Source organism: Phoxinus phoxinus (assembly GCF_949152265.1).
Source record: "Phoxinus phoxinus genome assembly, chromosome: 3".
Taxonomy (NCBI): domain Eukaryota; kingdom Metazoa; phylum Chordata; class Actinopteri; order Cypriniformes; family Leuciscidae; genus Phoxinus; species Phoxinus phoxinus.
This window is the reverse complement of record NC_136878.1, coordinates 41,538,866-41,566,763: the sequence shown is the minus strand read 5'-3', so window position 1 is coordinate 41,566,763 and position 27,898 is coordinate 41,538,866. Positions and strand designations below refer to the sequence as shown.

Sequence of the window (27,898 nt, the reverse complement as noted above, 5' to 3'; positions counted from 1 at the left end):
TGATAGTAGAGCGTTTGAAGCAGCAGGGAACTTCACACTGCTCCAATGATCTGTTGAAGATCTGCGTGAAGACTTGGGGCCAGTTGGTCAGCGCAGGCTTTTAAACAAGCAGATGAGATGCCGTCTGGGCCTGAAGCTTTCCTAGTCTTGTGTTTTTTTAAGACTCGGCTCACGTCCTCCACACAGACCTTAAGCTCAGGTTGGATGGCAGGAGAGGGGGGTGCAGGAGGTGATGGTGAATGTGTGAAGTGCAGATCAGAGCGGGTGAGAGGTGTGAGGCTGGGCTTTTCAAACCTGCAATAGAATGAGTTTAAATCATCAGCAAGTTGTTGATTGTCCACAGATCGGGGGGATGGTGTCTTGTAGTTTGTGATGTTTCTCAGGCCTCTCCAGACTGATGCCGGGTCGTTGGCTGAAAACTGGTTTTTCAGCTTTTCAGAGTAGCTTCTTTTAGCAACTCTGATCTCCTTCGTCAGTCTGTTTCTGGCCTGGTTATACAAGATTTTATCCCCACTTCTGTAAGCATCCTCTTTGGCATGACGAAGCTGTTTGAGTTTCCCAGTAAACCATGGTTTATCATTAGTGAATGATAAGAGTGTCCTGGTAGGAATGCATGTATCCTCACAGAAACTGATATATGATGTTACAGTTTCTGTAAGCTCATCCAGATCGGAGGTAGCAGCTTCAAAAACAGCCCAATCAGTGCAATCGAAGCAGGCCAGTAGATCATGCTCTGCTTCATTAGTCCATCTTTTTACAGTCCTTAGTTGCTGATTTCAGTTTCTGCCTGTAGGTCGGTATAAGATGAACCAAACAGTGATCAGAGAGCCCCAAAGCTGCCCGTGGGACGGAATGATACGCATTCTTTATTGTGGTGTAACAGTGGTCTAATATATTACTTTCTCTGGTAGGACATGTAGGAAGGAATGGGAGATGCACCCTATATGGTCAAAAGGGCAGACAAAGAGAGATCCCAAAATGTACAGCCCAGCCTGCAAGTGAAGCAACCAAAGCATCACTCACTAAATTCCCATCATCAGATTGGTCATCATCAGAAACCAGCTCATCAGCACATGGCTCCTCAGAATCTTACACATGATTGAATAAATCTGTAAGAAAAACAAAATCTGTTGTAAAAAAGGAAGCAGGGTTAATAGTAATATAAGGCATAATTTCAGATATTAATAGTCAAGTGCAGATTAAATCATAAGCATATCAGTGAAGGGACAGGTTTTTTAGTTTACTTGGTTTTGTCATACTAAAACACTAACTTGTGGGAACATGAAAGTATGAAAAATGTAAAGCATTGTTTATTTGATTTGCATCTTTCTTATATATTTGTCATACTGCTTATTATTTACATCTTTGCAATCATTTTTGGCCCATATCTGTTCAGCCATGCCACATCTAGGCCATATGTAAAATAATGTTTTTGAGACTGATTGCTGTCTCTGACTGGCCATCAGAGTATCTGTATATGTATGGAGATCAAAATAATGCTTTTTTGGAGACAGTAAAAGGTTTTTGTTAATAATTAGGTTTTGTGTGATTTAGCTAATTATATCACTGAAACTTGTATTCACGGTTTGATGCCATTTATTTAACGCATTTTAAAACACATTTAACAAAATGCAATAGTGTGTAGTTATTTTAAAAATGGACAAAAGAATGTTGAAGTATATGAGGAACATGCATATCTTTATAGCTCTTGATCATTATGTTACAAAGTGGTGTTTTGGAACTCCATGGCAGTTTTTGGATATGTCTCTCCGAAGAAAAGAAGAAAAAAAATTCAGAAACCTAAATTTTTGTTATATTTTTCTAAATTTGTAACAGAATTTCTTTGGACTCGTGGCTGTGGTCCACTGTATTTCTGTGTCTCAGGCACATTTATTATTGTTTAAATAATTAATTATTTTCAGCAACAAAAACAAACATTTTCATTCCAACATTGCTTACATAGATTCTATATCTTTGAAATTAAAGCTCAGTGGTTTATTCAGTTTTGATACCCAGCAAAATCTCCAGTGTTGAAATCCTGGTGTTAAGGACTCCTAGAGTAAAGAGTTAATTTTCTGGTGTTGAATTAACACTGCTAGTGTAAACTGCACCCTCTGGCTGGTGAAAATATGTAGAGTTAAATCTATAACACCGAGAGAGTGTAATTAGTTACATCCGGGACATTTACGCGCCGGGCGCGACGAAACGAACTGAAACTTTTTTCAAAGACGCCATTTTCTTTGACTCGCGCCGCAAGGCATATAAGGAGGGACAACGCAGATATAATATCATATTAAGTGTTTATATATGCATTTTATATCATTTTATTACATCATATTGTTTTATAACAATATTTATGTGCTGTGCACGGCTAAACCGCTCTCAGAAAGGCATTTTCGTCGACGCGCGATGAGGAGCAGACCAGGATGAGGTTGCTTTTACACAGGGAAACGACGAAAGTACGTGTTTTGTCTAATCTACAATATGTATTTTTATAACATATTGATTTATAGCGATATTTAAATGCTCTGCGCGCTTAACCGAGCCGAAACTTTTCTCAAAGGCGACATCTTTGTCTCAATACGGAGCTGACGACGACGAGGATTGCTTGTAACGTTAACAGGGAAAACTCCGAAAGTAAGTGTTTTTAACTAAATTTAAAACATGTAACGTTATTTCATGGCATTATATTGTTTTATAACGATATTTATATGATGTGCGCGCCTAAACCTTTCTCACAGACTAGGCCCGTTACATCTTTGACTCGTGACGCAGTGCAGACACGGAGTTTGCATTTAACAGTGAAAACACAAAGTAAGTGTTTTAACTCATTTACAATACGTATTTCATAATGATATTTTTTATGACAATATTTGTGATGTGCAAATATCATAATGTATTTATCCTCAAACTATCTTTTACTCTCGTTTGCCAGCACACCTATCTTAACTGAAAACAGAACCTCAACTCCACAAACTTCGGACCAACAACGCACGGGAAACTGCCACTTTATTTCCTTATTTAGAGGAACACGTTTTTTTAAATGGGTAAGTAATTCTTTCAGATTCAATATTTATGCAAAATGTATTTGTCAGATTAAATTTAGGTTGATGTTTGGATAAGCTTTCATGTTTAAATGTATTGATTTAGCTATTTGTGTTTGCTAGGAGCATTTCTATGATGCACCTACCAGGCTTGGTGTGTACCTAGTGAAGGTAAGATTTAACACAACATATGAGAGAATCATGTGCATAAAGGTAAAAAAAATAATAATTTTTTTGTTGCCATTTGGTGTAACTAGATTTTTTTGTGTTTCATGACACTCATTTTGAATTTGTCAAATTACTTTACAAAAGTAAAGGCCATTGCACACTGAGTCTGAAATTTTCGTATGTGTTTTTTCGTCAAAGAAAAATTGTCAAAGCACCATTCAAACTGCTTGTTACGGATGCGAAAAACGCAGAAAATCAAACCCGTTTAGATTTTTTTTTATGACGGATGAAATTTTCGAAGGCAGTGTGCAAGCGTGATTGACATAACGTGAGGTCGTATTTATTTTTTAACTTGTGGAAATTTTGGATTTCTTAATTCTTTTTTTCTTTTCTTTTTACTTAAAATGAATTTTCAAACCAATTGTTTTCATGATTTGACAGGTAGATGTTTTCTTGCTTTTTAATTTTAGACTCAACTGATTGGGAAATCCCTGCCCATCACCTGCCCCCAACATCACAAAGCCACCAGAAGGGAACAAAGATTCTTCCGGCAGCTGACCATTTAGTGAGATTTCGTAATGTGCGTGTCTTAATTTATTCCTAAAGGGTTAGTTCACCCAAAAATTGAAATTATGTCATTAATTACTTACCCTCATCTCGTTCCAAACATGTAAGACTTTCTTTCATCTTCACAATACAAATGAAGATATTTTCAATGAAATCTGAAAGCTTCCTGTCCCTCCATTGACAGTCCACGCAACTACCACTTTCAAGCCCCAGAAAGGTATAAAGGTATATCATTAAAGTACTCCATGTGACTCCAGTGGTTTAATATCAATTTGACTATGCAAGTGCTGTGTTTGCAGCAATAAAACATTTACCACTTAATTTATAAAATATTAATTTCCAACATGCGTTCATGAGAACATTACAACTCGTGCATGTTGTTGACGTGAGAGCAGATGTTAAGCGTGCATTGAAGATTAATAATTTGTAAATAAAGTTGAGTTTTTTGTTTGTTTTTCGTGCAAACAAAGCACTCTTGTTGCTTCGTAATAAAAAAAATTGAGGTTAAACTTGAGTCACATGGATTACTTATGATTTCTTTTATACCTTTCTGTGGCTTTGGAATTTATAGTTGAAAAGGCTGTTGATGAAGGGACAGAAATCTCTTAGATTTTATAAAAAATATCTTCATTAATTGTTCCGAAGATGAGCAAAACTCTTACTGGTTTGAAACAACATGAGGGTGAATAATTTGACAGAATTTACTTTTTTTTGTTGTTGAATTAAGTCTTTTATTTACTTGGAAAAAAAGTAAATTCAAGTCTTAATCTAACCAAAATAGTTTATTGTTTGAGTCACAAAAGTCTAAGATGATTTAACTTTTTCCACCATAAACTTGTATTTATAAAAAACACAAAGTATTAATTGTAATTGGTCTGGTTTTGTGTTGTGTAGGGAACCAGCACTCCAGGATATTTTGATAAAGTTGGATCTGCACGGCCTTTCCTGCTCTGTGAAACAACTATATATGCACTGAACTTTACTGTTAGCAACTGGACACAACTGATCCACTCATATCCTGCAACTGTTGTTCATCCGCTGAATGTTGTGTTGACTCAAGTACTGCTGTACTGTTGCAAAGTCGAAGGTACTCAACTTCACAGGACTTGCATTCACTGACATGTACAGGACTTGAAATATTACAGAGATACAGACAATTTGATGAGCAGCTTTCACATAATTATGATGACAGAAATGCCTTTATTGTGCCTTCATCATTTATTTTAAAAGTTAACCTATGATGTAAAGGGGCTTGTTCGTTAATAAAAAAACTAGTTTGTTAAAACAACTGTTTGCATTTTGCCTTTTTTTAACCTTACAATGAAATGAATTCTACTATGTTCCCAGACTAAGGTTACAATTTAACTTTCTGGATTGTTTTGATGTGCATTCAATGTTAGGTTAAATTATTTGCTTTTATACTCAATTTGAGTCCCATTTAACACTCCTGAAATGTATATATGACTCCCTCCATTTTGGAGTTAAAATAACACTTTTGAAAGTGTGAAATATATACATTACTCGTGGAGTACATTTGAACACTGTAAGTGTTCAAATGTACTCCACGAGTAATGTATATATTTCACACTTTCAAAAGTGTTATTTTTAAACACTGTAAGTGTTCAAATGTACTCCACGAGTAATGTATATATTTCACACTTTCAAAAGTGTTATTTTAACTCCAAAATGGAGGGAGTCATATATACATTTCAGGAGTGTTAAATGGGACTCAAATTGAGTTAAATGTACACTGGTGTTTTTGCTGTGCACAACTGCAGTGGCACCTCACTACACGAGATCCAGGGGGCGGAGTTGGATCCAGATCTAAGGGGTGGAGATTGGTAGGTTTAGGGTGGATTTAGGGATCAGGGGGTGGAAATGGGTAGGTGTAGGTATATGGAAGGTGGGATGAGTTGGATCTGCACAACTGTGCAAAAACACCGTGAAGGTTCAGGTATGGGATTTTCATGGTTCGGGTTCAGAGGGGGGCGTAATTGAATGGACCCGTCTAAAAAGCCTCAACAAGACTGGTCCAATAGTTTCCGTTTGAGAAGCATTTACTGAAACATTCAAAACCCCGATTTATTCCAGAGCGAAAACAGCTCGTGTTCCTCAGACACGCGCAAAGACTCAGCAGTGAATTTACATGTAACTATTTTCGCTGGCGAAATAGAGAAAAAACGGACAATATCCTGTCTAAAAGGTAAGTCGCTTAATAGCCTACTCACTTCCAGTTTATTGAACTGTTGTGTATATTATAATCAATGTCACATTTGCAATCGTGCTGATCACGAAAAAATATTTTGGTCCTGTGAAAATATTCTTGCTCACGTCACGTGTGATAAGTTAACCTATTGCTTAATTTAGCCTATTAGGTTTAAATGTTTTGATGAAAACAAGAAAAACGCTCCATGGTTTTACGTTTCTTGAGGGAAATGTTTGTATCAGATGTGAGCACCCGAGCAGGGGTGCGTTTCCCGAAAGCATCGTTAGCCAACTATTGGCGAATTTGGGGCTTTTCCATTACCAGTACCAGCTCGACTCGCCTCGGCTCGCGTTTCGCTCCGCTCCGTTTTCAATTGCAGATAGTACCTCCATTAACGATGCATCGTACTATGGTAGTTACTTACTGTGCGTTCACACCGCCGCAGTGAGCTATATGTACGGGAAACGCACCCCAGGACAGCTTCTTGACAACTTTTAAGTAGTGGTGGGCAGATCGAGGCTTCGTGAAGCAATGAAACAGTTGAACCAAATTGGCCATTGTTTCGAATCAATCCGACACCCGTCTCAACGGTGACATCTAGTGGTCACTTGCAGGTGTTGTTGATCTGCCATAAAAAAAAAAAATGTTTTATTATTGTATTTTTCTAATATGTGAAGCTTTATATTGTAAGCTGTTATTTTGGTCCTGCAAAATGAATATTAATAAAATAAATCAAGCCTATTTTTTTAGAGATTTGTATTAAAAAATATTATTTTCTCAGCTGTGAAGGACTTAGCCTACTTTTTTACAGATAATTTCTCCAGCCTTTGAAAAAATCCTCTCACAAGGGACACTTGTGGCTGGCATGCAAATATATTTTTTAGCTAGGACATACAAATGAGGAAAGATTACTGCTCTCTCTTTCCAGTAAGTTAGTGGATCATGAGTTCTGGGCAAATACGCATCGTTGATGTATTTTTTCACTTCCACTGTGGCATCAGCTGTAGCATTGTGTATCATCTGGGTTTGATGGATATGAGTACCAAAAAGTTCCCATAAACTGTCCTGTGTTTCTACTGGTGTTGATGGTGATGATGATGATGATGATGATGATGGGTCTGATGTTGACATTTCTGGCTCTGAATAAAAATGAAAACGGCAATTAATAACAAATCCTAAACTGATAATTCGGTGAACGTGATTTCACCAAGTACCATATGTTCCTGGATCAACATCAACATCTTTGTTGATCCTGGAACAACTTTCAGATCAACCAATCAGATTTGAGAGTCAAGTTTACAGTTTGTCAAGTTTAGGCTTAGTGCTTCAACATCATTCACCTATTTCCCTCTGATTTTAGGGAAAAGTTATGGGTAGGGTTAGATTTAGGGGTAGGGGTAAGGACTAAATTTTGGGACAGGAATGTTATTCCAAGATCAACAAAACATGTTGATCCAGGAACATGTCTTACTTGGCAAAATCACAGTGACCTATCGGTTCATGGATTATGTAAATTAGGCTTTCATCTGAAAATCGCTGATTATCTGATGAAATAGAACGGTTAAGATTAAACTTTGGACACATGCTGCTGTCCCGAGAATTTTAAGTTTATTTGCCCCGACCCCCACCCCACCCCCACAATGGCAGTCTATGTGCACTGGAAGATTCATTCCTAAAAACACATTAAACTTTCGTTTACAAAGACTTGAAACTAACCGAGTGGTCAAGGGTGTTCACTGATATGATCCCCAAAAAATCGCTGAAAAAGATGCATTCCAACAGGTTTTTATCGTAGTTTTTGTCCAACTCCATTGACTTGTATTGAATGTGCTGTGTGAGGTACGGTATTACTCCGCCGCTTCTTCTTCTGGGCTGGAGCTCTCAACGGAAGAATCACGGGTGTGACGCGTTTGGCAAAATAGGTCCACAAAAGCGAAATAAACCTAAAATTCTCGCGACAGCAGCATGTGTCCAAATTTTAATCTTAACCGTTCAATTTCATCAGATACGATCTTTAAACAGGGCTTTAAGTGTAAAATACCGAACTTGTCCTTTAATCCTCCCTTGTTTGGCTTATGCTACTCTGAGCAATGCCTGAACTTTGTATTTTGAGCACTTCTTGCGTTATTTTTGCCTCTTCACGATGACTCGCTTGCTGTAGTCCTCAGTTGTAAGTCGCTTTGGATAAAAGCGTCTGCTAAATGACTAAATGTAAATGTAAATTAAACTCTTTTTGTTTTTGGCAGAACTACCCCACAGTGATCTTAATTCACACTTGGAAGGAGAGGAAAGTGAGAAAATGAGTGATCCAAAACCCAGTACAACGAAACATCATGATACTGAAGAAGAAAGAGGTTGGTGTCTGTTCTTGACTCCTCATTAATGATGCTGAAGACTATTGTGATGCTAGCCCAAGCGGCTAACTAACGTTAGTCAGAAAATCAGTAGCACGAGGGGCATAGTAAATCTGAGGGGGGATAGTTCACTCCAAAAAATTGTGATCATTTACTGACCCTCAGCTTGTTCCTACGGAGCCCCTAAAGGGACGTGGTGGTGGGGAAAAAATGGGACGGGAGAAAAAAATATTTCTCTCGCAAAACCTGTTGTGAGCTCAGACAAATACTTCCTGCACTAGCAGTGTTTCAAACAGCTCTGTACATAAACAATTTAGCGGTTCATAGGGTTTTATTTTGAACTTGAGCTCAAATATAAAGAAATGCGGTCAGTGCTTAGTTCAAGGAGTTTAATAAAGTAAAAGTTGGCAATATTTTCACAAGATTCGAACTTCCTGGATCCATAACTTGTGAGCTAAACGTTGTGAATACACAAATGACACATATTTCCAATCATAGAAACGTAGACAACTAGCTACAACCCAATTTTCCTCAAAACGAGCTTTATAATATATACATTGTTGAACGCTCCTCCCACTGGCCCAAAACCGTAATCCAGAGTCGTGACTGAAGGTACTTTTACCTGATGCTTCTGGAAAAAATCACTTGAATTTTATTCATTCAAATTTTAAAGAATTATTGAATCTGACTCCAAATTTAAGTGACTCCTTGTATGTACAAATCTTCTAATTTACCAGCTGATCCTCAGATTAGTTGTGATTTAATTTAGACCATAGATTATTCTGGGTATCCCATCATTTCAATTATTCGTTCATTAAGGACCTGGTATCGCTTTGAGACTGCACGTCGCGAATGTGAGCTCACGGACACAAACTAGCCAGTTCTGTAATAGTCAGCGGGTGCAGTGCCAACTATTTTACCCTAAGTGCCTTTGGTTTGATCTATCCTGTACAGAGATTTGAGGAAACACCAGACTACACGTTAATCTACTAGAAATGATGATTAAATCAAGGTTAACATTTATTTTTGCCAGGCAGGATTAAACATCAAATTAAAAGAATTAAGAAGAATACATACACAACTGATCAGCATATAATAGAGACACAATTCAAAATGCAATATCAAAATAGTTTCAAAGAGTCAGCACACCTGGCAATAGAGACACACAGCAACAGTGTTGGATGTTGTTTACAGATGCTTCCTTGAGTGGTTTGCCAAGTCCCTGAACAATAAACATTAGCACCCAAATATTTATTCAGCTTTCGTTGGACCTTTTCTCGTGCCCCAAGTGGTCACGTCTGATTTTGGGGGATAAAGACAGATGGTTATCAAATTGGGGCATCTCCCGCATCAGAAGAACAGGTATTGAAACCCCTTTACCATTCGCACCAGAAGTATTTATTTTGACCTCGCATAAAACAGCTGGAGACAGTAGATTTGTGAGATTTGAATGACTGAATGAGTCCTGAGGGAAGGAGATCGTGTGAGGAGTCGTCGGGAACTCAGCATGGGAGGGAAGAGATGAGATTGGGCCAGTTGTGGTGTGTTCTCTGTCCTTCTTCAGATTATTGAGTTTTATTTGTTTTATTGCAGGTTCGAATTCTTGAATTCAGTCTTTGTAGGAATCCATCCTTACATTGGTCTCTATATGAGCTGGCGGCTGAGAGACAAGTGAGAAGTTAAGCACTGACCACATTTCTTTATATTTGAGTCCAAGTTCAAACTATAAACCGCTCCTTGTTAATATACAGAGCTGTCTGGAACACTGCCAGTGGGACAGTTACCAGGAAGTGTTTTTCCAAGTTCACAACAGGCTTTGCGAGGGTACACGCATATTTCCGATAGAATGCAAAATATTATTTTTTTCTCCCATTCCAAATTTTTCTACCACCATGTCCCTTTAGGGGCTCCATATGTTCCAACCCTGTATGAGTTTCTTTCTTCTGTTGAACACAAAAGAAGATATTTTGAAGAATGTTGGTAACCAGACTGTTGATGGCCCATTGACTTTCCATTATATATAAGTTAATGGCTACCATCAACTGTTTGATAATGCAAATCATAATGCATTATTATGCAAATCATGCTCATTCAAAAATGCTCATCTTGCACAGCAGTTTTTGCATAACAAACCAGCCAGATTTGATATTGTTAACATGACAAACTTTTAAAGGGATAGTTCTCCCAAAAATAAAAATTATTTACTCACCCTCATGTCGTTCAAGACCTGTAAAACTTTTATTCATTTTCTGAACACAAATGAAGATATTTGAATGTAATCTGAGAGCTTTCTGTCCCTCAATTGAAAGCTACGCAACTACCACTTTACGCTTCAAAAAGTTCATAAAGAGATCGTAAAACTAATCCAAATAAATTGAGTGATTTAGTCCAAATTTTCTGAAGAGACATGATAGCTTTATATTCAATTTAAATTCAATTCACATTTTTTGTATAGCGCTTTATACATGCATTTTCTGTAAAGCTGCTTTGAAACTATATGTCAATACATTACAATTTAGAGTGATCTGTTATCAGAGGTGACCATGTGTCCAAGTAATAGATTGCATATACAAATCACAGTTAGTTAACAATGTATTAATTTAAGGCAGAAACATGAGCTCATTTGAAGTATACATGTTGTTAACACAATTATTCGAAAATGTAGCATAGGGGCATGTTGATTCAGAGTTTGTTTCATCTGAAGTCCTCGCAGGAGTTGGAGTCATCTCTTGGGTTATATGATCTGTTATATGATGAATCGATTTCATTCAAGCTTTTATTCACATATAAACATTCATCATCAACTCACACATCAGTTGTAGTAAACAGAAGCTCAAGTATGTTCACTTGACCTGTGAGAACCAATGAGGTTCATTCTCGTGTTACACGGCACATTTGAGCTTTTGCAAGAACCAATGAGGTTTGTTCTCCCATGTCAAGCAGGTTCGGTTGAGCTTCTGTTTATGTTCACATATCAATGTTTATATGTGAACAAAAGCCTACATTCAATCTGTTCATCATATAAAGTGATCGTGTCTCTTCAGAAAACTTGGCTAAACCACTCAATTTATATGGATAAGTTTTACGATCTACCGTATTTTCCGGAATATAAGTCACACTTTTTTTCATAGTTTGGCTGGCCCTGCGACTTATAGTCAGGTGCGACTTATATATCAAAATTTATTCATACTGACTGAGATGAACCAAGAGCAAACATTACCGTCTACAGCTGTGTTATGGAAAATTACTCAATATTAAAACCTGGATGAAGGAGACAAAGTCGATTCTCAAGAGATTAAACAAAGTATTTTATTTCATGCATGAAATAAGCGTTCAACATACAGACAGTGTCTAAGTATGAGAAGGCCCATGGCATTCTCACGCAGAGAGCATCTGACATGAGAAGGCGAAGGCTAGTCCCTTTCGCCAAGGTTATATACCCTAACACACCCTGTGTAAAAATCCTTTGTTACCTTAAATGGAGATGTCTTAGCTCATTAGCTCATGTCCAACCCAAATTCTAACTGGTCTGAGCAACGTCATGTCTGCAAAAGTTTCCTGTTCTTTGCTGCTGCTCTCTTTCACACATCTTGTCTATCTTTAGTTCGATCAAAGCTGCGCACATATTTTTCACACATAGTCTTCACATGACACAGTGAACATTTTGTTCCTTCAAGCTTGTTCTAACCTTATGCATTTCTAAAAAAGCTTGATTTTATATCTTTAATAATGTGCTTTTGATTATATTCTTTTAAATGCTTATGAGTAAAAATGAATCTTCATCGTTAATAAAAGTTGTACCCATCTAAAAGTAAAAGAAACACATCTAAATGTAAAATTTCCATAACAATCCCCCATATGTTCATTCAAAGAACATACACACATTTTTACATTTACTCTTCCATAATCATAGTAATTCACAACAGGTAAATTTTTCCATGGTTACTTAATTTCCTAGTCAAACTCATGTTCGCTCTTGTTCTCATAATCCTCATCATCATCAGCCACTAACATTAACTTCGTCCTCTGGTGCTCTACTTATCACTGTTGTGTATTCCCCTGGACTCATTCTCACCATTGTGGCAGTCACTGCCTTAGCAGTGATTCTAGAAATACAATTCATTAAACATGGAATCATTAAAAGAAAAATCAAAATCAAACATCCGATTGGCATAAATGTACTTATTAACAATTTCGTCCACCCCTGCAGGCCCAAGAACCAATTATCTAGTGAAAATTACATTTCATCTGGAGTGGCTATGGCCATTTTCATGTGTTCTATTATGTCTGATACTTTTTGAAAGACGTCAGTCAAATTAAAACAACAAGAGGTTCCTAACATTTTGCATATTTTCAAATAAACCTCCTACATCTAAAAGTCCTGGATAACAGCACCCCATCCATTTCTTAGGAAGGGTGTGCACATACTGTTCAAGCTGTTGTCTCTCCGAGGTCATCGTCGTCACCTGGACATGTGATATTTGTACCATTAGATGTTATACATTTGTTATTATTCATGATTATCGTGGTTTTACAGTGTGCTGTACCAGCCATTATTGCCCCTTGTTGGGTCCCTAATTTACATAAACATACGTCGCCTAATTGTGGTTTCACTGCCCATACATTGTCAAAGTCTCTAGTACTGTGTTCTGATGGGTTCTGACTTTTGACTTTCTTTGGAGATTATTTGATTTCTATAGAATTTTCACATTCAGTAATTTCTACATAGTACATGGAATTAACCCTATTAATTCTCCTAAATTTTCAGTGATTTCTTCTAATTCCAAAAACTCTGGCATCACTCTAATATTCTAATTTAATCACCCTGAAGTGAGACATACCCCGCCTTGGTCAATAGACCCTCTCTGATAGCATCCTGATTACCTCCGTACACATATTGCCCTTGACATGGATCCTTACAAAAATACATGGTCTTACCCCATTTTCCCTTTGTCATTTTCACCTCTATATGCTATCATCTCGTGCTAGGCTTACAGCCACACTAATTAAGAGGATAAGATTTAGTGACCTATTGCCACACATTACAACCTTGTCAGGCGAGAAAATGTTCTTGTTTGGACGATATCAGTCCCGTTTCTCGATGTATTTTTGGTCTCAGGGCAGGTCTAGTTGATATGATCAGACAGGTTATTTCAATGCCCACGCCGTTAAAGTTCCACAAAGTCCTTGATACAGTTCTGACCACTCCTGAAATTGCACAATCGTCTCTTACTATTGATTCGTCTGCTCTCCAGTGACAGTGGTTTTCAAGTTCGTAACCTACGGTATGACACGTCTCTGGTTAGTCTGATCTCTGTTTGGCACTCGTTAGCTTTGAGTGGGATTCTTCTTCCGTTGCAGCTAGCCGCATGAGCTGATGCTTCTCGACTTTCACCGCATTTTGAGTTGTCAGCAAAACCTGGAATGGTCCCTGTCACCTTTTCGCCTTCCAATGCTTTCGTCTCAGATCCTTTATCAACACGAACTCTCCTCGGAAGCTGTGCAGGGCCGTCTCAGCTGGCTCTGCAACTGCTGCCTGGACCTGTTTTGAGATATTACAGAACACCTTATCCAGCTCAACACAATATTGCAACATGTCATGCTCACAAATAGTGGTGTCAGGCAATGTTCGAGGATTTCGTGCCTCCCAGTCCATCTGAGGTGGGCGAGCAAACAGAATCTCAAATGGTGAGAGCTGTGCGCGTCCCCTCTTTCTCATTCTCATGTAAGTTAGCTCCTCCCGCTTCCGGATGTACCCAGGAATGCTTCAACTGCTGAAATTGCACTGTTTACAAAATGTGAACCATTGCCACTTAATAATTTTTCAGGATTTGAAATTCCCATGGTGGGATAATTTCTTGTAGGAATAGTTTTGCCATTCCTTTTTTAATCTGCCTTTGTTGTTGGCATGGCTTCTACCCATTCTGAAAACATGTCGACTGCCACTACGCAGTATTTCTTTTTGTCAGATTGTGATAATTCAATATAATCGAGCATTACATTTGAGAATGGTCTCTGCGGCCTGGGATGCCCCCCTGTCTCATTGCCTGACCCCTGCCCACATTGTTAATACCACAAATCAAACATCTGCTGCAAAAATCTGCTGCCACTGTGGAAAAAACTTTGGTAAATCAGTTATTTTGCATAATAGTAAACATCTCCATTTGTTTCTGGGGCCCCATTGTCCATTTTTATATTCACGGCCTGCCTTCTTCCATTTCTCTTTATCATAGGCAGAAGCGTGTTGTTTCATCGCTTCTGTCACCTAGTTCCTCATTCAGCTGTATTGCTATGGTTATCTGAACAGGAAGTCGAGCTACAGCCTTCGCTGCTAAACTCTGACACCCTGTTTTCCTTAGAAACGTCATCACTACCTGAAGTATGAGCCTGGCACTTACAAACTGCCACTTCCTTTTTAGTGGATACTGCATTTTATTTTTGGTCTATAGTCGGATTTGGTCTTTATTTGAATCGGCTCACAATCTGCAATCAGACCTACATAATTTTTTATCAGTAGCCCATAAACATTTTGGAAACTCTCTCCAACCCGTCTGTTATGACAGGGAGTTGTGTTAAACTTAGTCTGTTCAGTTTCACTTCCTCATCCAACACTGTGACTGCTCTCAAACTTCTGTGTCTTATGACATGGCTATTTTTGGTACCTTCATTTTGGCAGATCATTCTTTTTTTTTGATCTATTATGACCCAGTCGGTCAGTTCATGGCACCTGGCCATGAAGGACCCGCGTCACGCCATTCAGCCTTCACTGGTTTGGCCAGCGATATGAGGCTTGTGCATTTTCCATGTCATAAAACACTGTCTGTTTGTCAGTCAATTTCACATTCAAAACACACCATTGGTCAGTCCAATACACATAGTCAGTCGTCACAATTTCTATGTCAACATTAAATCATTGCTGCGCATATTCATCATCATGATCAGTGCTTACATGAGAAGTGCAATGTAAATCTGAGTCTCTCATAGATTCAGAAGATGGCAACACTCTGTCATGAGCCGCTTTGTGGTCAGACATGTGTCAGAAATTTGCCATTCATATACAAACAGAGAAAAATCCTCTGTGCTTTCAGTTTCATGCGTCATTCTCATGTCAGCTGATAAGCCCTGATCACCACAGTAAACAAAAACACCCTACTTACAAAGTAAATCCCTTCGCATTAAATTCACTGGGCATAACTTAGTAATTAAAAAACAATGCACATTATTATTTTATTTTTCCCCTTCAATTGAACACTCAAGTGTTTTCGAATATTGTTCTATGACCACATGACCAGTTGCACTTCTGGAAGAAGTCGTCTTCCCAGATAGTGGAACTGGTTTTTCAAACTTTGTCGCTTTAATTACCAAATTGGAAGCTCCCGTGTCAAGCAGAAATAGTAAAGATACGTCATTAACAGTCATTTCTATCAAGGGTAAAGAAATATGAGTCTTATAGAAAACCCTAGCAAGCAAGTCTTCATTGCATAGAGCATAATCAGAAAATAAAGGTAAATTATACTCATCTGCTGGAGAGACAGGAACCCCGTCGCTCACCCCCTCCTCCTCCTTTCAATCCGCCTGATTCCTGCCTTTGCCGTGTGGGCAATCATTATACCAATGTCCTTTAAGTCCACATTTGAAACATTTGTCTGGATCATAGGGCTCTTTGCGTTGTTTTTGAAATGGTTGACAGTTTCGTCCTTTTCCACGACCACGTCCTCTGCCTCTTCCTCTGCCATTGCCTCTCTGGTTCATTTGGTGATGGTTGGAGTTGTTGTTGCCCATATACACACCTTGCATTGTCACCAGGGCCAACATGAGGTCTTTGTCTTGCTTGGCTGCGTTGATTTTTCGCTGCACTTTCATGATGTCTTGCGTGTTGTCTCATTTCTACTGTGGAGGCCAGTTGCCATCCGACACAGCTCTTTTGAATTGCTTTTGAAATGTCACTGTCCAATCCATCCAAGAACAAAGTCTTTACTTTCATTTTCTGGAGGGCTGCAGAGCGGTGGTATGGTTCTTTGTGTGGTGCGTTAGGAACTGCGTGACCCCGTCCTTCTGCGGCTGCTGGAATCTGGTTAGGATTGCGAGGAGGTGGAAGATGAGCCGGATACATCCTGTCCTCCTATCTTATTCTCACAAAACAAAAACAAACAAAAAAAACAATGCCATAATAGGGAGAAGAAGAAACAATGTCAGACGTCATTTTTCAAAGATATGTCATTTTTAAGATTGCATAATGCGTTTCTCTATGTGTCTTGTCTTTCCTCTTGACAACGTGAGTAGACCAATTTTGCTTTTGTTTTTGTCAAATGTGACACGCTTAAACCCCCATTGAACCCATATTGCTCTTTTAAATACGGCACATATTCATGATACCAAATTCCTATTGCTTTGTCCATTATTTTTTATGAACCCTTCGAGAAATCAACCTGTTCTCCATCCTTCTTTTTTGAATTTTCGTTACACATTTTTACTTAGACAATTTTGTTTGTTCAATTTCCCTATATTAATTAATTTTATTAATCCATATTTGCGTATTTTTATTAATTATTTTATTACTTTATATTTACCTATAAATTTTCCTCTTTCCTTCTTCTTAATCAACAGTATTTATATTTGCGTATTTAAATATTTTCCCCCGCGTGGTCACCACGCACTATATTTACTGTGTTAATTCTCCTCTCAGCGTGGCCACCACGACCTGCCTAAATTCGTCAATCTAGGACTTTCAAAATTGCCTGCCTCCGTCGATGCAGGTCTTTCCCAAACAAGTGCCTCCTCTAATGTCCGAACCTTACTATCAGCTTATTTCGAACGAGCACCTTGTCTGGTGTTTGAGAAATTTTCTATCAGACCTATTCTCAAAACTCTGGCCCTTTTAGAGAAGAATTAACACATGGCATTTGAGAACTTACTTTTAGGCTTATTCTCAAACCCTGTTTGGAAACGCTTATTCCAAAACTCTGACCCTTTTAGAAAAAATATTCAATACGCAAATAATTTTCTTATCCACCATGTGAATAATTTAAATTTTCTCTCACCGTCTTGTGAGTCTCACTGTCTGTGAGTTCTTTAATTGCGTCCACCTAGGTCGTCGTGAGGAGTTGAACAATTCTCTTTCCTCAAGCTTGAGGATATTGAGCCGTAGAGTGTTCTCTCGGGATGGCCAGTCAACTGTTCCCCTCACGACGATCATCGGTTTTGCAATCGCATCCTCGTCGCCATTTGCTATGGAAAATTACTCAATATTAAAACCTGGATGAAGGAGACAAAGTCGATTCTCAAGAGATTAAACAAAGTATTTTATTTTATGCATGAAATAAGCGTTCAACATACAGACAGTGTCTAAGTATGAGAAGGCCCATGGCATTCTCACGCAGCGAGCATCTGACATGAGAAGGCGAAGGCTAGTCCCTTTCGCCAAGGTTATATACCCTAACACACCCTGTGTAAAAATCCTTTGTTACCTTAAATGGAGATGTCTTAGCTCATTAGCTCATGTCCAACCCAAATTCTAACTGGTCTGAGCAACGTCATGTCTGCAAAAGTTTCCTGTTCTTTGCTGCTGCTCTCTTTCACACATCTTGTCTATCTTTAGTTCGATCAAAGCTGCGCACATATTTTTCACACATAGTCTTCACATGACACAGTGAACATTTTGTTCCTTCAAGCTTGTTCTAACCTTATGCATTTCTAAAAAAGCTTGATTTTATATCTTTAATAATGTGCTTTTGATTATATTCTTTTAAATGCTTATGAGTAAAAATGAATCTTCATCGTTAATAAAAGTTGTACCCATCTAAAAGTAAAAGAAACACATCTAAATGTAAAATTTCCATAACAGCTGCGAGAGGGCGCTCTAGTTGGCGGAGTTGTTCAGAAGCGACACAGTGGAAGAATTCAATGGATTCAGTGTTGTGGAATGAAATCGCGGGTGCTTGGTGAACTTGCTTACCGGTAACTTGTTGGACTCGCTGGCTAATGTTAATTTAGCCTAATTAGCCTCCCAGGTATATGTTCTTTATGCTATTGTGTAGCTGAATATCTGTTAATGCGTTACGTTAACATGCCAGACACCTATTCAGCCTGTTGTTCTGTGTGCTATTCTGTAGTTGAATAACTTGCCTTTCCAGATTAAATGGCTGTTCTTGGTCTTGGATTTTGTGAAACAAATTTCTAAATAAATTTGACTTCTAGTCCAGTGCGACTTATATATGTTTTTTTCCTCTTCATGACGCATTTTTTGATTGATGCGACTTATAGTCTGGAAAATGCAGTATTTATGAACTTTTTAAAGCGTCAAAGTGGTAGTTGCGTAGCTGTCAATGGAGGGACTGAAAGCTCTAAGATTTCATCAAAAGATCTTTATTTGTGTTCCGAAGATGAACGAAAGTGTTCGAGGTTTGAAACGACATAAGGGTGAGTAATTAATGACCTAATTTTCAGTTTTGGGTGAAATATCCCTTTAAAATAAAGATCTAAACTTTTGTGTTCAATTTGTATTTGTTTATGTTTTGATTTTTGCTTGTATATTGTTTTTTAGATCTGATGGACGTGAACAAGAAAGAAAAAACGAAAGCCAAAAAATCTCTCAACTGCTCTCATTGTAAAAAAAGTTTCACATGTAAAACATACCTTAAGATTCACATGGGAGTCCATAATGGAGAGAAGCAGAAACCAAAAAAAGCTCTTAGGAGGCACATAAAGAAACACACTGCAGAAAAGTTTTCTGCCTGTCACCAATGTGGGAAGAGGTTTACCTGCAAAAGAAACCTTGAGCAACACATGCAAATCCACACTGGAGGGAAGCCACACGCATGTGATGAATGTGGGAAGAGTTTCGCAAGCAAAGAATACGTTAAAAAACACAAGAGAATCCACACTGGAGAGAAGCCGCACACATGTGATGAATGTGGGAAGAGTTTTATTAGTACATTATCCCTGAAGGACCACATGCGAATCCCCACTGGAGAGAAGCCACACACATGTGATCTGTGCGGGACGAGTTTCACAAAAAAAACACACCTTAGGATACACATGAGAATCCACACTGGAGAGAAGCCACACACATGTGATCAGTGTGGGACGAGTTTCACACAAAAAGTACACCTTCAGGGACACATGAAAATCCACACTGGAGAGAAGCCGCACACATGTGATCTGTGCGGGACGAGTTTCGCACGAAAAGACCAACTCAAGATACACATGGTGATTCACACCGGAGAGAAGCCGCACGCATGTGATCAGTGTCGAAAGACTTTCTCATTAAAATCAACCCTTAAGTTACACATGAGAATCCACAATAGAGAGAAGCCGCACACATGTGGTCAATGTGGGACGAGTTTCGCACGCAAAAGAGAACTTGAGCAACATGTGAGAACCCACACTGGATATAAGCCACACGCATGTGATCAATGTGAAAAGAGTTACACACGAAAAGACCACCTTCAGAGACACATGCTAATCCACACCGGAGAGAAGCCGCACACATGTGATCAATGTGGGATGAGTTTCGTACTAAAGCAAGAAATTAGGAGCCACATGCTAATTCACACTGGAGAGAAGCCGCACACATGTGACCAATGTGGCAAGAGTTTTGCTGTCCTACAAAGTCTAAAAAGACACATGACAAACCACACTGGAGAGAAGCCACACACATGTGATCAATGTGGGAAGGGTTTTATTAGCACATCAAACCTAAAGAACCACATGAGAATCCACACCGGAGAGAAGCCGCACGCATGTGATCAGTGCGGGAAGAGTTATGCACAATTAAGTAACCTTAAGACACACATGAAAATCCACACCGGAGAGAAGCCGCACACATGTGATCAATGCTGGAAGAGTTTCGCACATGCAAGCACTCTAAAATTACATATGCATACTCATTCTGTAGACAGGCCATTTCACTGTGATCACTGCGATAAACGTTTTGGTTTGGAATCAGTCCTGAGGAACCACCAGAAAATTCATGCTAAGGAGAAACGTCATTCGTGTTTTGAGTGTGGAAAAAGTTTTGGGTACCTGGCTGTTTTAAATATGCACCTGAAAAGACACAACTCTATAAAGCCGTATACGTGTTTTGAGTGTGGGAAGATGTTTTATACAATTTCTGAACATGCTCAGCACCAGTTAACACACAGTGGAAAGAAACCTTTCAAATGTTCACACTGTGGCAAGAAATTCTCTCGATTAGGAAGCATGGAAAAGCATGAGATGATCCACACTAGAGAGAAGCCAGATCATCAGTGAATGATCGTCTCTACGCAGGCATACAAAATAAAGTAACGAACCACGGTAAACTTTTCCATATAAATCTGTCCTAGCGAGCCACAACAAATGAGAGGGCAAAGAAATGTAATCTAATGTTGCCACAGTGAACAAAGTTTATCTTCATGCCCAGCAGTTCCTTCCAGAAGAACAATATCTAAGAAGTTTTATTCTTAAGTATCATCTTTCTTTATAATTTCTTATGACATTTTATCATTCCACTATGTTTAATCATATTTAAATATTTACAAAATGTTCTTGCATGTATAGGTCAGGAAGCTGAAGCTTTTAGAAACATGTATCTGACATTTATTTTTAACTTGATTGTTTTTATTGTGCTTGCCTTAAAACATCTAGCTATTCTATTACTTGTGACATTGAATATTCAGATGCTAGATATACTGTAAAGAATAAATTTTTATGTAATTGTAGCTTTTGCTTCAAGTAATCATTGATTAAACTCATGAATCTTTTTATCCGACTTTTATTGTCCATTTAATTGCTTGCTTATTCTACATGAAAATAAATAATTTGAATGGGATTTTATTCAATGTGCAGCAGATGCCCACCAACTTCTATCTCTGAAGAGCCTAAAGTCCTTCATATACACTGATCAGCAACAAAATGAAAACTTCATGTCTAATACCGGTCCGGTATTATGTAGGTCCCCCTCGTTCTGCCTAAACAACTCTTGATGTGTCAAGGCATGGACTCCACAAAACGTCTGAACGAGTTCTGTTGCACCAACAGATCATTTAAAGGCATGGAGATTTGTTCCAGAAATATTGTTTGTTATACTGGCTGAAAGTCTCTTCACATCCTGATAGTAATCAATCTCGAAGTTAAGTGGTCTAAATATATTTATATGTATATATCTCGTCTGTGGAAGGCATGGGACCTTAAAATGTTTTGCCAATCCTTGTATTCAGACCTCATGTAATAATACGGTGTCCTGCCTGTCAACGTATATGTATTTTCATACATCTCACACGTCATCAGCGCGTTTTATGCTACGCAGATTTAGACAGCCGTCAGTCACCGAGCACCACAACAGAAAAAGCAGCCGCCATCCTGAACCAAAAACAACCAGCTTATGCTGCCTTCACACCACTACTGTCATTTGGAAGAGATGGAAAGCTGTGGTAGCCTCTCCGAAAATTATACCCTACCTTAAAGTTCTGCAAGTTGTGCGGTGTATTATTTATAATAATAATAACATATAAATCATATATAGCCTTTATATATTATTGCATATTACATAAATATTTGTAATGGAAAATATTATAAATATTATAATAATTTATTATAGTGTATATATATAGTATTATTTCTCTGGTTAACGTTGCAAGAACAATATTTTTTAGTATAAACTAGCAGATTTTTTTATGTATTTCTTTTTTGTTTTATCCTATGGCTTTGTTTTTGAGTTAATGGACCAAAATAAATATGAACATAAATTAGGGTTTACAAAGAGCCCATATTTCCGGTAACACTTTACAATAAGGATTAATTTGTTAACATTAGTTAACTAACATCAACTAACCATGAGCAATACATTTGTTACAGTATTTATTCATCTTTTTTAATGTTAGTTCATAGAAATACAGCTGTTCATTGTTTGTTCATGTTACTAATGTTAACAAATACATTTGATTTTAATAATGTATAAGTAAATGTTTAAATTAACATTAACAAAGATTAATAAATGCTATAGAAGTGCAGTTCCTTGTTAGTTCACGTTAACTAAAGAAATTGTTTCAAGCATTGTTTTTGAAGTTTGACATTACGATCTGACGTTATTTCATTTTTTAAAGTAGTTTTCTTGATAGATTGAGAGTCCAGTGGCCAAAAGAACAGAATGTTTCATAGAATATCATTTTTAAACCTCATCCTCCTCTCACTCCATCACAGTAGATGGCAGTATGAACCTGTTTTGTTGGCTTAGAAGCCTCCAGTGAGCACGCAGAAGAATACCGACAGTCAGTAACAGGAAAACACATTGACAGTTGATTCGTGCATTGTTTTTCTGCACTGTATTTTTCTTCCCAAATAGTCTTGTGTGATGTAATATTACTAAAACGACAAATAATACACTTTTTATGAACACATTATTGTTGCCTTACCTGTCAAAGTTCACATCCAGGTGAGATGGCAGAGCGAGGGGCGCATTTGACCACAGCGGCTCCCGCTGAAGAAGACAGGCCGTCTGTGTTCGAGGTTTTAGCGCAGGACTCTTTGATGGGTGCTGTCAAACCTGCATTACTGCATGCTGTCAAGGTATGCTTACGAATTTAAAACACCTTGTACTGCATTTGCAACCCGTTTTACAAACATTGGTACCTGACATTATGATGAATGATGGGTGTAAAGCATTAGGTCAATCTGAAGTTGCATCTAAACATTTATCCTTACCTCGTGCTCAAACACCCGACATATTTTCAAGTTGTTTACATTAAGAACTTGGGCTAAATTGAATACTATCAGTATATAATATGTATACTCTGTACTGTATACATGTATAATATATACCTTTAGTGTAGTATTATATGTTCTGGGACTTAATTCAGTCCATTTGAATATCAAGACCTATATTTCCCATGATTTGCAACATAAAGAACTCTGTGCTTGTAACCTGTATCCCACAATGCAGTGCGTTCAACTTGACCTTTCATTTCCAGTGTGAAGAATGAACTAGATGCATTATAAACTGTTCATTGTCTGATTGGACTGCCTGAAGCATTTTAGACAAAACTGAATTTTAAAACACAAAATAACCATTTTATTTTGTGAAATTTGGCACAGGTCAGGGGTTTTCGATCTTTTAGATGCCACAGACCCATGATATCATGCATCTATAGGCGTATAATTTCTTGTATAAAGACTCAATTTATACTGGGAAAAATTATAAATATGTTTTAGAAAATATCTAGTTTCTACTCATTATAGTTCTGTACGATTATATTTATTATTTATTTACTCATTTATTTAAATCTAAAATGTATTTTCATTTATTGTATTTATTAAGGTTTTTACAGTTTTTCTATAAATGTTAAAAAAAATAGTCCTTTTTGATTAACTAAGTGTTGCAAGAATACTTTTAATGTGTTACATATATTTAAAAAAAGTATAAAACTGTACTTTACAGTATTATTAACTGTGCTGGCATTGAATGCTCCTGATGTAAAAACCCTGCCATTGTCCACAGATCCTTGCTACATCCAACCCTGCTCGCTATGGATTTCTATGGAGGAGGTTTGATGAGATTTATGCTATCCTGGATATGTTATTGCAGCATCATTTCCTTTCCCGCACCAGCGCCTCATTCTCAGAGAACTTCTACGGCCTGAAGCGTGTAGGAGCAGACGGGACACGTGCTGCCCATCTAGGGCTCCTGCGCAGGCAGCACTGGCGCTCCTTGCTCCTCCTGGCCCTCCTTCCTTACCTGCACACCAAACTGGACAAAGTCCTGGCTCGACAGAGAGACGAAGACGATTTCTCCATCCGCTTGCCGCAGTCCTTCATGCAGAAGTTGTACAGGGCTTTTTTAGCTGCGTACCCCTTTGTGTGCATGGCCTGGGATGGCTGGGTCTTTTGCCAACAGCTTTTGTATGTTTTTGGCAAAACACGGACACATTCTCCGCTTCTGTGGCTGGCAGGAGTTAAACTCTCATATCTCACGGCTAATGACATCCACAGCCTGGATCTCAAGCCATCAGGCCCGGCACTGAGCCCCAGCCAAAGGTGAGTTTATTATGTGCTTATTTTTCTATTTTGGCTGGGTAATATTGACACAAATTTCACAATTCGATATAGATTAATTTGGATATATACAGGTGAAACTCGAAAAATGTTTAATATTGTGCAAAAGTTAATTTATTTCAGTAATTCAACTTAAAAGGTGAAACTAATATATTATGAAAACCCCAAATTCAAAATTAGAATATTGTGAGAAGGTTTTCATAAGCTGTCAGGCATAATCATCAAAGTTATAACAAATAAAGGCTTGAAATATCTCACTTTGCACTTTGAGTCAATGAATCTATATAATGTATTAGTTTCACCTTTTTTAGGTGAATTACTGAAATAAATGAACTCTAATTTGAATTCTAATTTTTTGAGTTTCACCTGTATAAGGCACATTACATGGCAATTTTTCTCAAGGAAAAAAAATCTCTTAACTAATGCTATAAATAAACCAGGAAATCAGTTGGTAGCTACATTCCTAAAATATTAAAGGTTAAAATTAACTCTTACCACACCGCCAATTTTTTTATCTTTTTCACAAAAATGTTATGGCCACCAGAATATTTTCTAGTATCTGAACATGCTATATATCAAAAGAAAGAACAGAGCCTCGGCTTTAATAAAAATAAAAAGTTTTATTCTAGCTTAATGCATACTTTATCAACATTTGAATGTGGGTAATTTTCACTAAATGAAAGCAAAATTTTGTCCAAAAATGTTTTTGTCAAAGACTACAATCCATATCGGATTCAGAACGATGATCAAAAATAGACCATCAACACCCGACATTTCATTCAGTAACATTAGGGAGTTTTGATTTATATGCTGTTTAATATTGAGGATTGCGCTATTTTACACATGCATCTGTGTACATATGCTATTGCTCGTTTCTATTTCTTTTTCGCCTGTATTTTTGGAGATTCTGTACTTTTTCAGAAGATGCATCATAGCGCCCCCTACTGTATAATAGTGAAAGCACGGAACGCCGTTTATTTAATGGCGGGGAGAGTTTTTGTATATACAACCACTTTTATAACAACCACAATTATAACACACAATGACATTTTTATAATTATAAATTTATAATACTAACTTTATAATTACGTTTATACTCCACTTTGTTTTTAAAAGGTGGCTGTCCTAAAAACAGTTTTATTCAAAATGTATATTGAATATTGAGAGCAGTAAAAAAAAAAAGTATTGAATATGTATTATGGTGTATTTATGTATTAATTTCAGTAAGTTGTACTGTATCTTTCAACATACCTTCTGATGTTCAGTTGTTTATTTCGTGCTGTAACTAGTAAAGCGGATCATGTGCCGTCAGTTTGTGCTGCTTAAACTGAGGCGCTACAGTGATGTCACTACACGTTAAAGAGCGCCGAAGCGGTATTTATTGTTTGAATTTCATGATAATATGTATATAATTTGAAATCTGAGACTTTGTTTTATATCAAAAGTAACAAAGCTTATTGCGATTTATTGGATGGGAGGCACGCTACAATGTTTCTGTTCATTTAATTAATCAACTGAGAACAGCATAGACTAAAAAAAATATCAATTAATGGGATTTAATAATCAAAACTGGTTCATAAAAATAAACAGATTAAAATTGAGATATCAACTAATATCTCAATTTAAGAAATAAAATTTTTTTTTTTACCCAGCCCTAGCAAAAAATTCCATAAAGATGAAAGAATCAGCAAGATTTTCCTTATTACATTGTGACATTATTTTTTCGAGGTTTACTCAAATATAAAGATGCTAAAATCATAACAAAAGTATGTTGATTTTCAGCTTTGTTGAGAAATGCCAGCGTCTGGCCTCTACAGCAGTTGGCGGTGTGGCTGTGTCTCTTTCAACCAGCCTTTCGATGGGAGTGTTTTTCCTGCAGTTCCTGGAGTGGTGGTATTCATCCGAGAACCAGAGCACCGTTAAGTCCTTGACCTCCCTTCCGACCCCTCCGCCACCTCTCCACCTTCACAGCCAGGAGACGTCACTCACACACATCAAAGTCTGCCCGCTCTGCAGGAAAGTGCGCACCAATGACACTGCCCTCGCCACTTCAGGCTATGTGTTTTGTTACAAGTGTATATATGTGTATGTCAAAGCCAACCAGAGGTGTCCCCTCACCGGCTACCCTTCAGGACTGCAGCACCTCATTAAAATATACTCACCCGACGGATAGACTGCTCGAATACGGTTCATGTTTTTCAAGATGCCTTAATGCTAATCTGTCCGATTGTACATAATTATTGCACATTGTTAAAGTGAACGTTTTGCTAATTGTTATCCCAGGGAAGACTAAAATGTCAAATTCATTTTTATGATGTGGTTATTATGGACTAATAATTTCTGAAATGTGTAAATATTAAATTTGTACAGATATAATCCCTGCTGACTCTTATTTACTGTCGCAGTGCAAAGGAAGTAGTAATAGATCTTTTCTTCCGTATTGTGGTGTACACATAATTGATGTATAGGAAAAGAAAAAAATTATGTAGGAGATTTGGTTCAATGCATTGGTTGGTTTGTGAGATGTGGGCATTGCACTCAAGTGGAAGCTGATGAACAAACATGAGCTAGCAGGGTGGGATTTAAGCAGACTTTTGGGCCATTTACTCAACACCGTTTTCAACTAAAAATGGAAAACTTTATGCGTTTTGGCCGTTTACACAACAAACGCAGCATTTGAGGGCCTGAAAACACAAACTTTTGAAAACGTGTTTCAAAGTGCTTTTTTACTGTTTTGCATTACATGTAAACTACAAAAACATGAATTTGTAAAAATGGTGCATGCATATTACGTGTTCAGTCTATAGGCGTGTAGTGATGCTTTACAAAGTGACCGCCAACTACTGGCCTGGCAAGAATAATTCAGCGTTTAAATCGGTTTCGCAGATCGGTGTGAAGGGGGATAATTTTGACAACGTTGTCGTCTATATATGAAAAACAAAGGAAAAACGTTTTTAGTGCATTGTTATCGTGTAAATATACCTTAAATGATTAGAGAAGTCCTGAATAGTTCACCAGAGATGCGTTGTTTTTACTGGATGGTTCAGTTATGATTTTTATTAAATGTTACGAGGTTAAGAACCATTTTTAAAAATGAAACGTACACAGATAAATTTAGTAGTCACAATAAGTCAATGAAAACTGAATTTTCATTTCATGCTGACTTTATTCAAGTGTATTTTTCAATTTTTTTTAATATATTAAACCATTTGTTTACTGAACCCAGACAGTTTTAGAAGAGCACAAAACAGTATCTGATACTGATGATAACTGATCAAATTAATTCAGATCATTTGATGCTATTTTCACAGAATTCCATTCAAATTAAATGGCTTCATTCATTTTAGAGCATTTCATATATAGCAACAAGTAATGCAAGAGCTTATGCTGAAATGTATAGTGTCTGCCATCTGTTTCAGCTTAGTGACAGCAAATATGTAATGCCTCCAGTCACAGTCATTTACAGCGGACTAAAACACAGAATAACCAACAAGCATGCCAAGGGACCCCGAACTAAACATTTTATATAG

General features: G+C 37.6%; 1 protein-coding gene and 1 long non-coding RNA gene across 7 annotated transcripts; both read left to right on the top strand.

Moving 5' to 3' along the window:
• The first annotated feature begins 2,057 nt into the window (after positions 1-2,057).
• Positions 2,058-5,155, top strand: LOC306995086. Of its 3 annotated transcripts, none has more exons than XR_013796798.1 (7): positions 2,058-2,459; positions 2,564-2,637; positions 2,742-2,814; positions 2,936-3,047; positions 3,168-3,215; positions 3,683-3,819; positions 4,674-5,155. It is a non-coding gene; the product is annotated as an uncharacterized lncRNA (long non-coding RNA). The 3 variants fall into 3 exon arrangements; XR_013796799.1 differs by having other exon boundaries at positions 3,168-3,257; positions 3,683-3,792; positions 4,674-5,152; XR_013796800.1 differs by having other exon boundaries at positions 2,060-2,459; positions 3,683-3,792; positions 4,674-5,148.
• A 498-nt stretch (positions 5,156-5,653) lies between these two features.
• Positions 5,654-26,973, top strand: LOC306996227 (peroxisome assembly protein 12-like). 4 transcript variants are annotated; one of them, XM_079608523.1, is made up of 6 exons: positions 5,654-5,733; positions 5,871-5,982; positions 8,232-8,339; positions 22,753-22,886; positions 23,815-24,350; positions 26,151-26,973. In XM_079608523.1, exons 3-6 carry the CDS (start codon positions 8,285-8,287, stop codon positions 26,539-26,541), a joined length of 1,116 nt encoding a protein of 371 aa, XP_079464649.1. In that variant the 5' UTR covers positions 5,654-5,733; positions 5,871-5,982; positions 8,232-8,284; the 3' UTR covers positions 26,542-26,973. The 4 variants fall into 4 exon arrangements, with proteins under 4 accessions (XP_079464649.1, XP_079464648.1, XP_079464647.1 ...); XM_079608522.1 differs by lacking the exons at positions 22,753-22,886; positions 23,815-24,350; positions 26,151-26,973 and adding an exon at positions 18,883-21,111; XM_079608524.1 differs by lacking the exons at positions 5,654-5,733; positions 5,871-5,982; positions 8,232-8,339 and adding an exon at positions 22,514-22,588.
• The last annotated feature ends 925 nt before the right edge of the window (positions 26,974-27,898 follow it).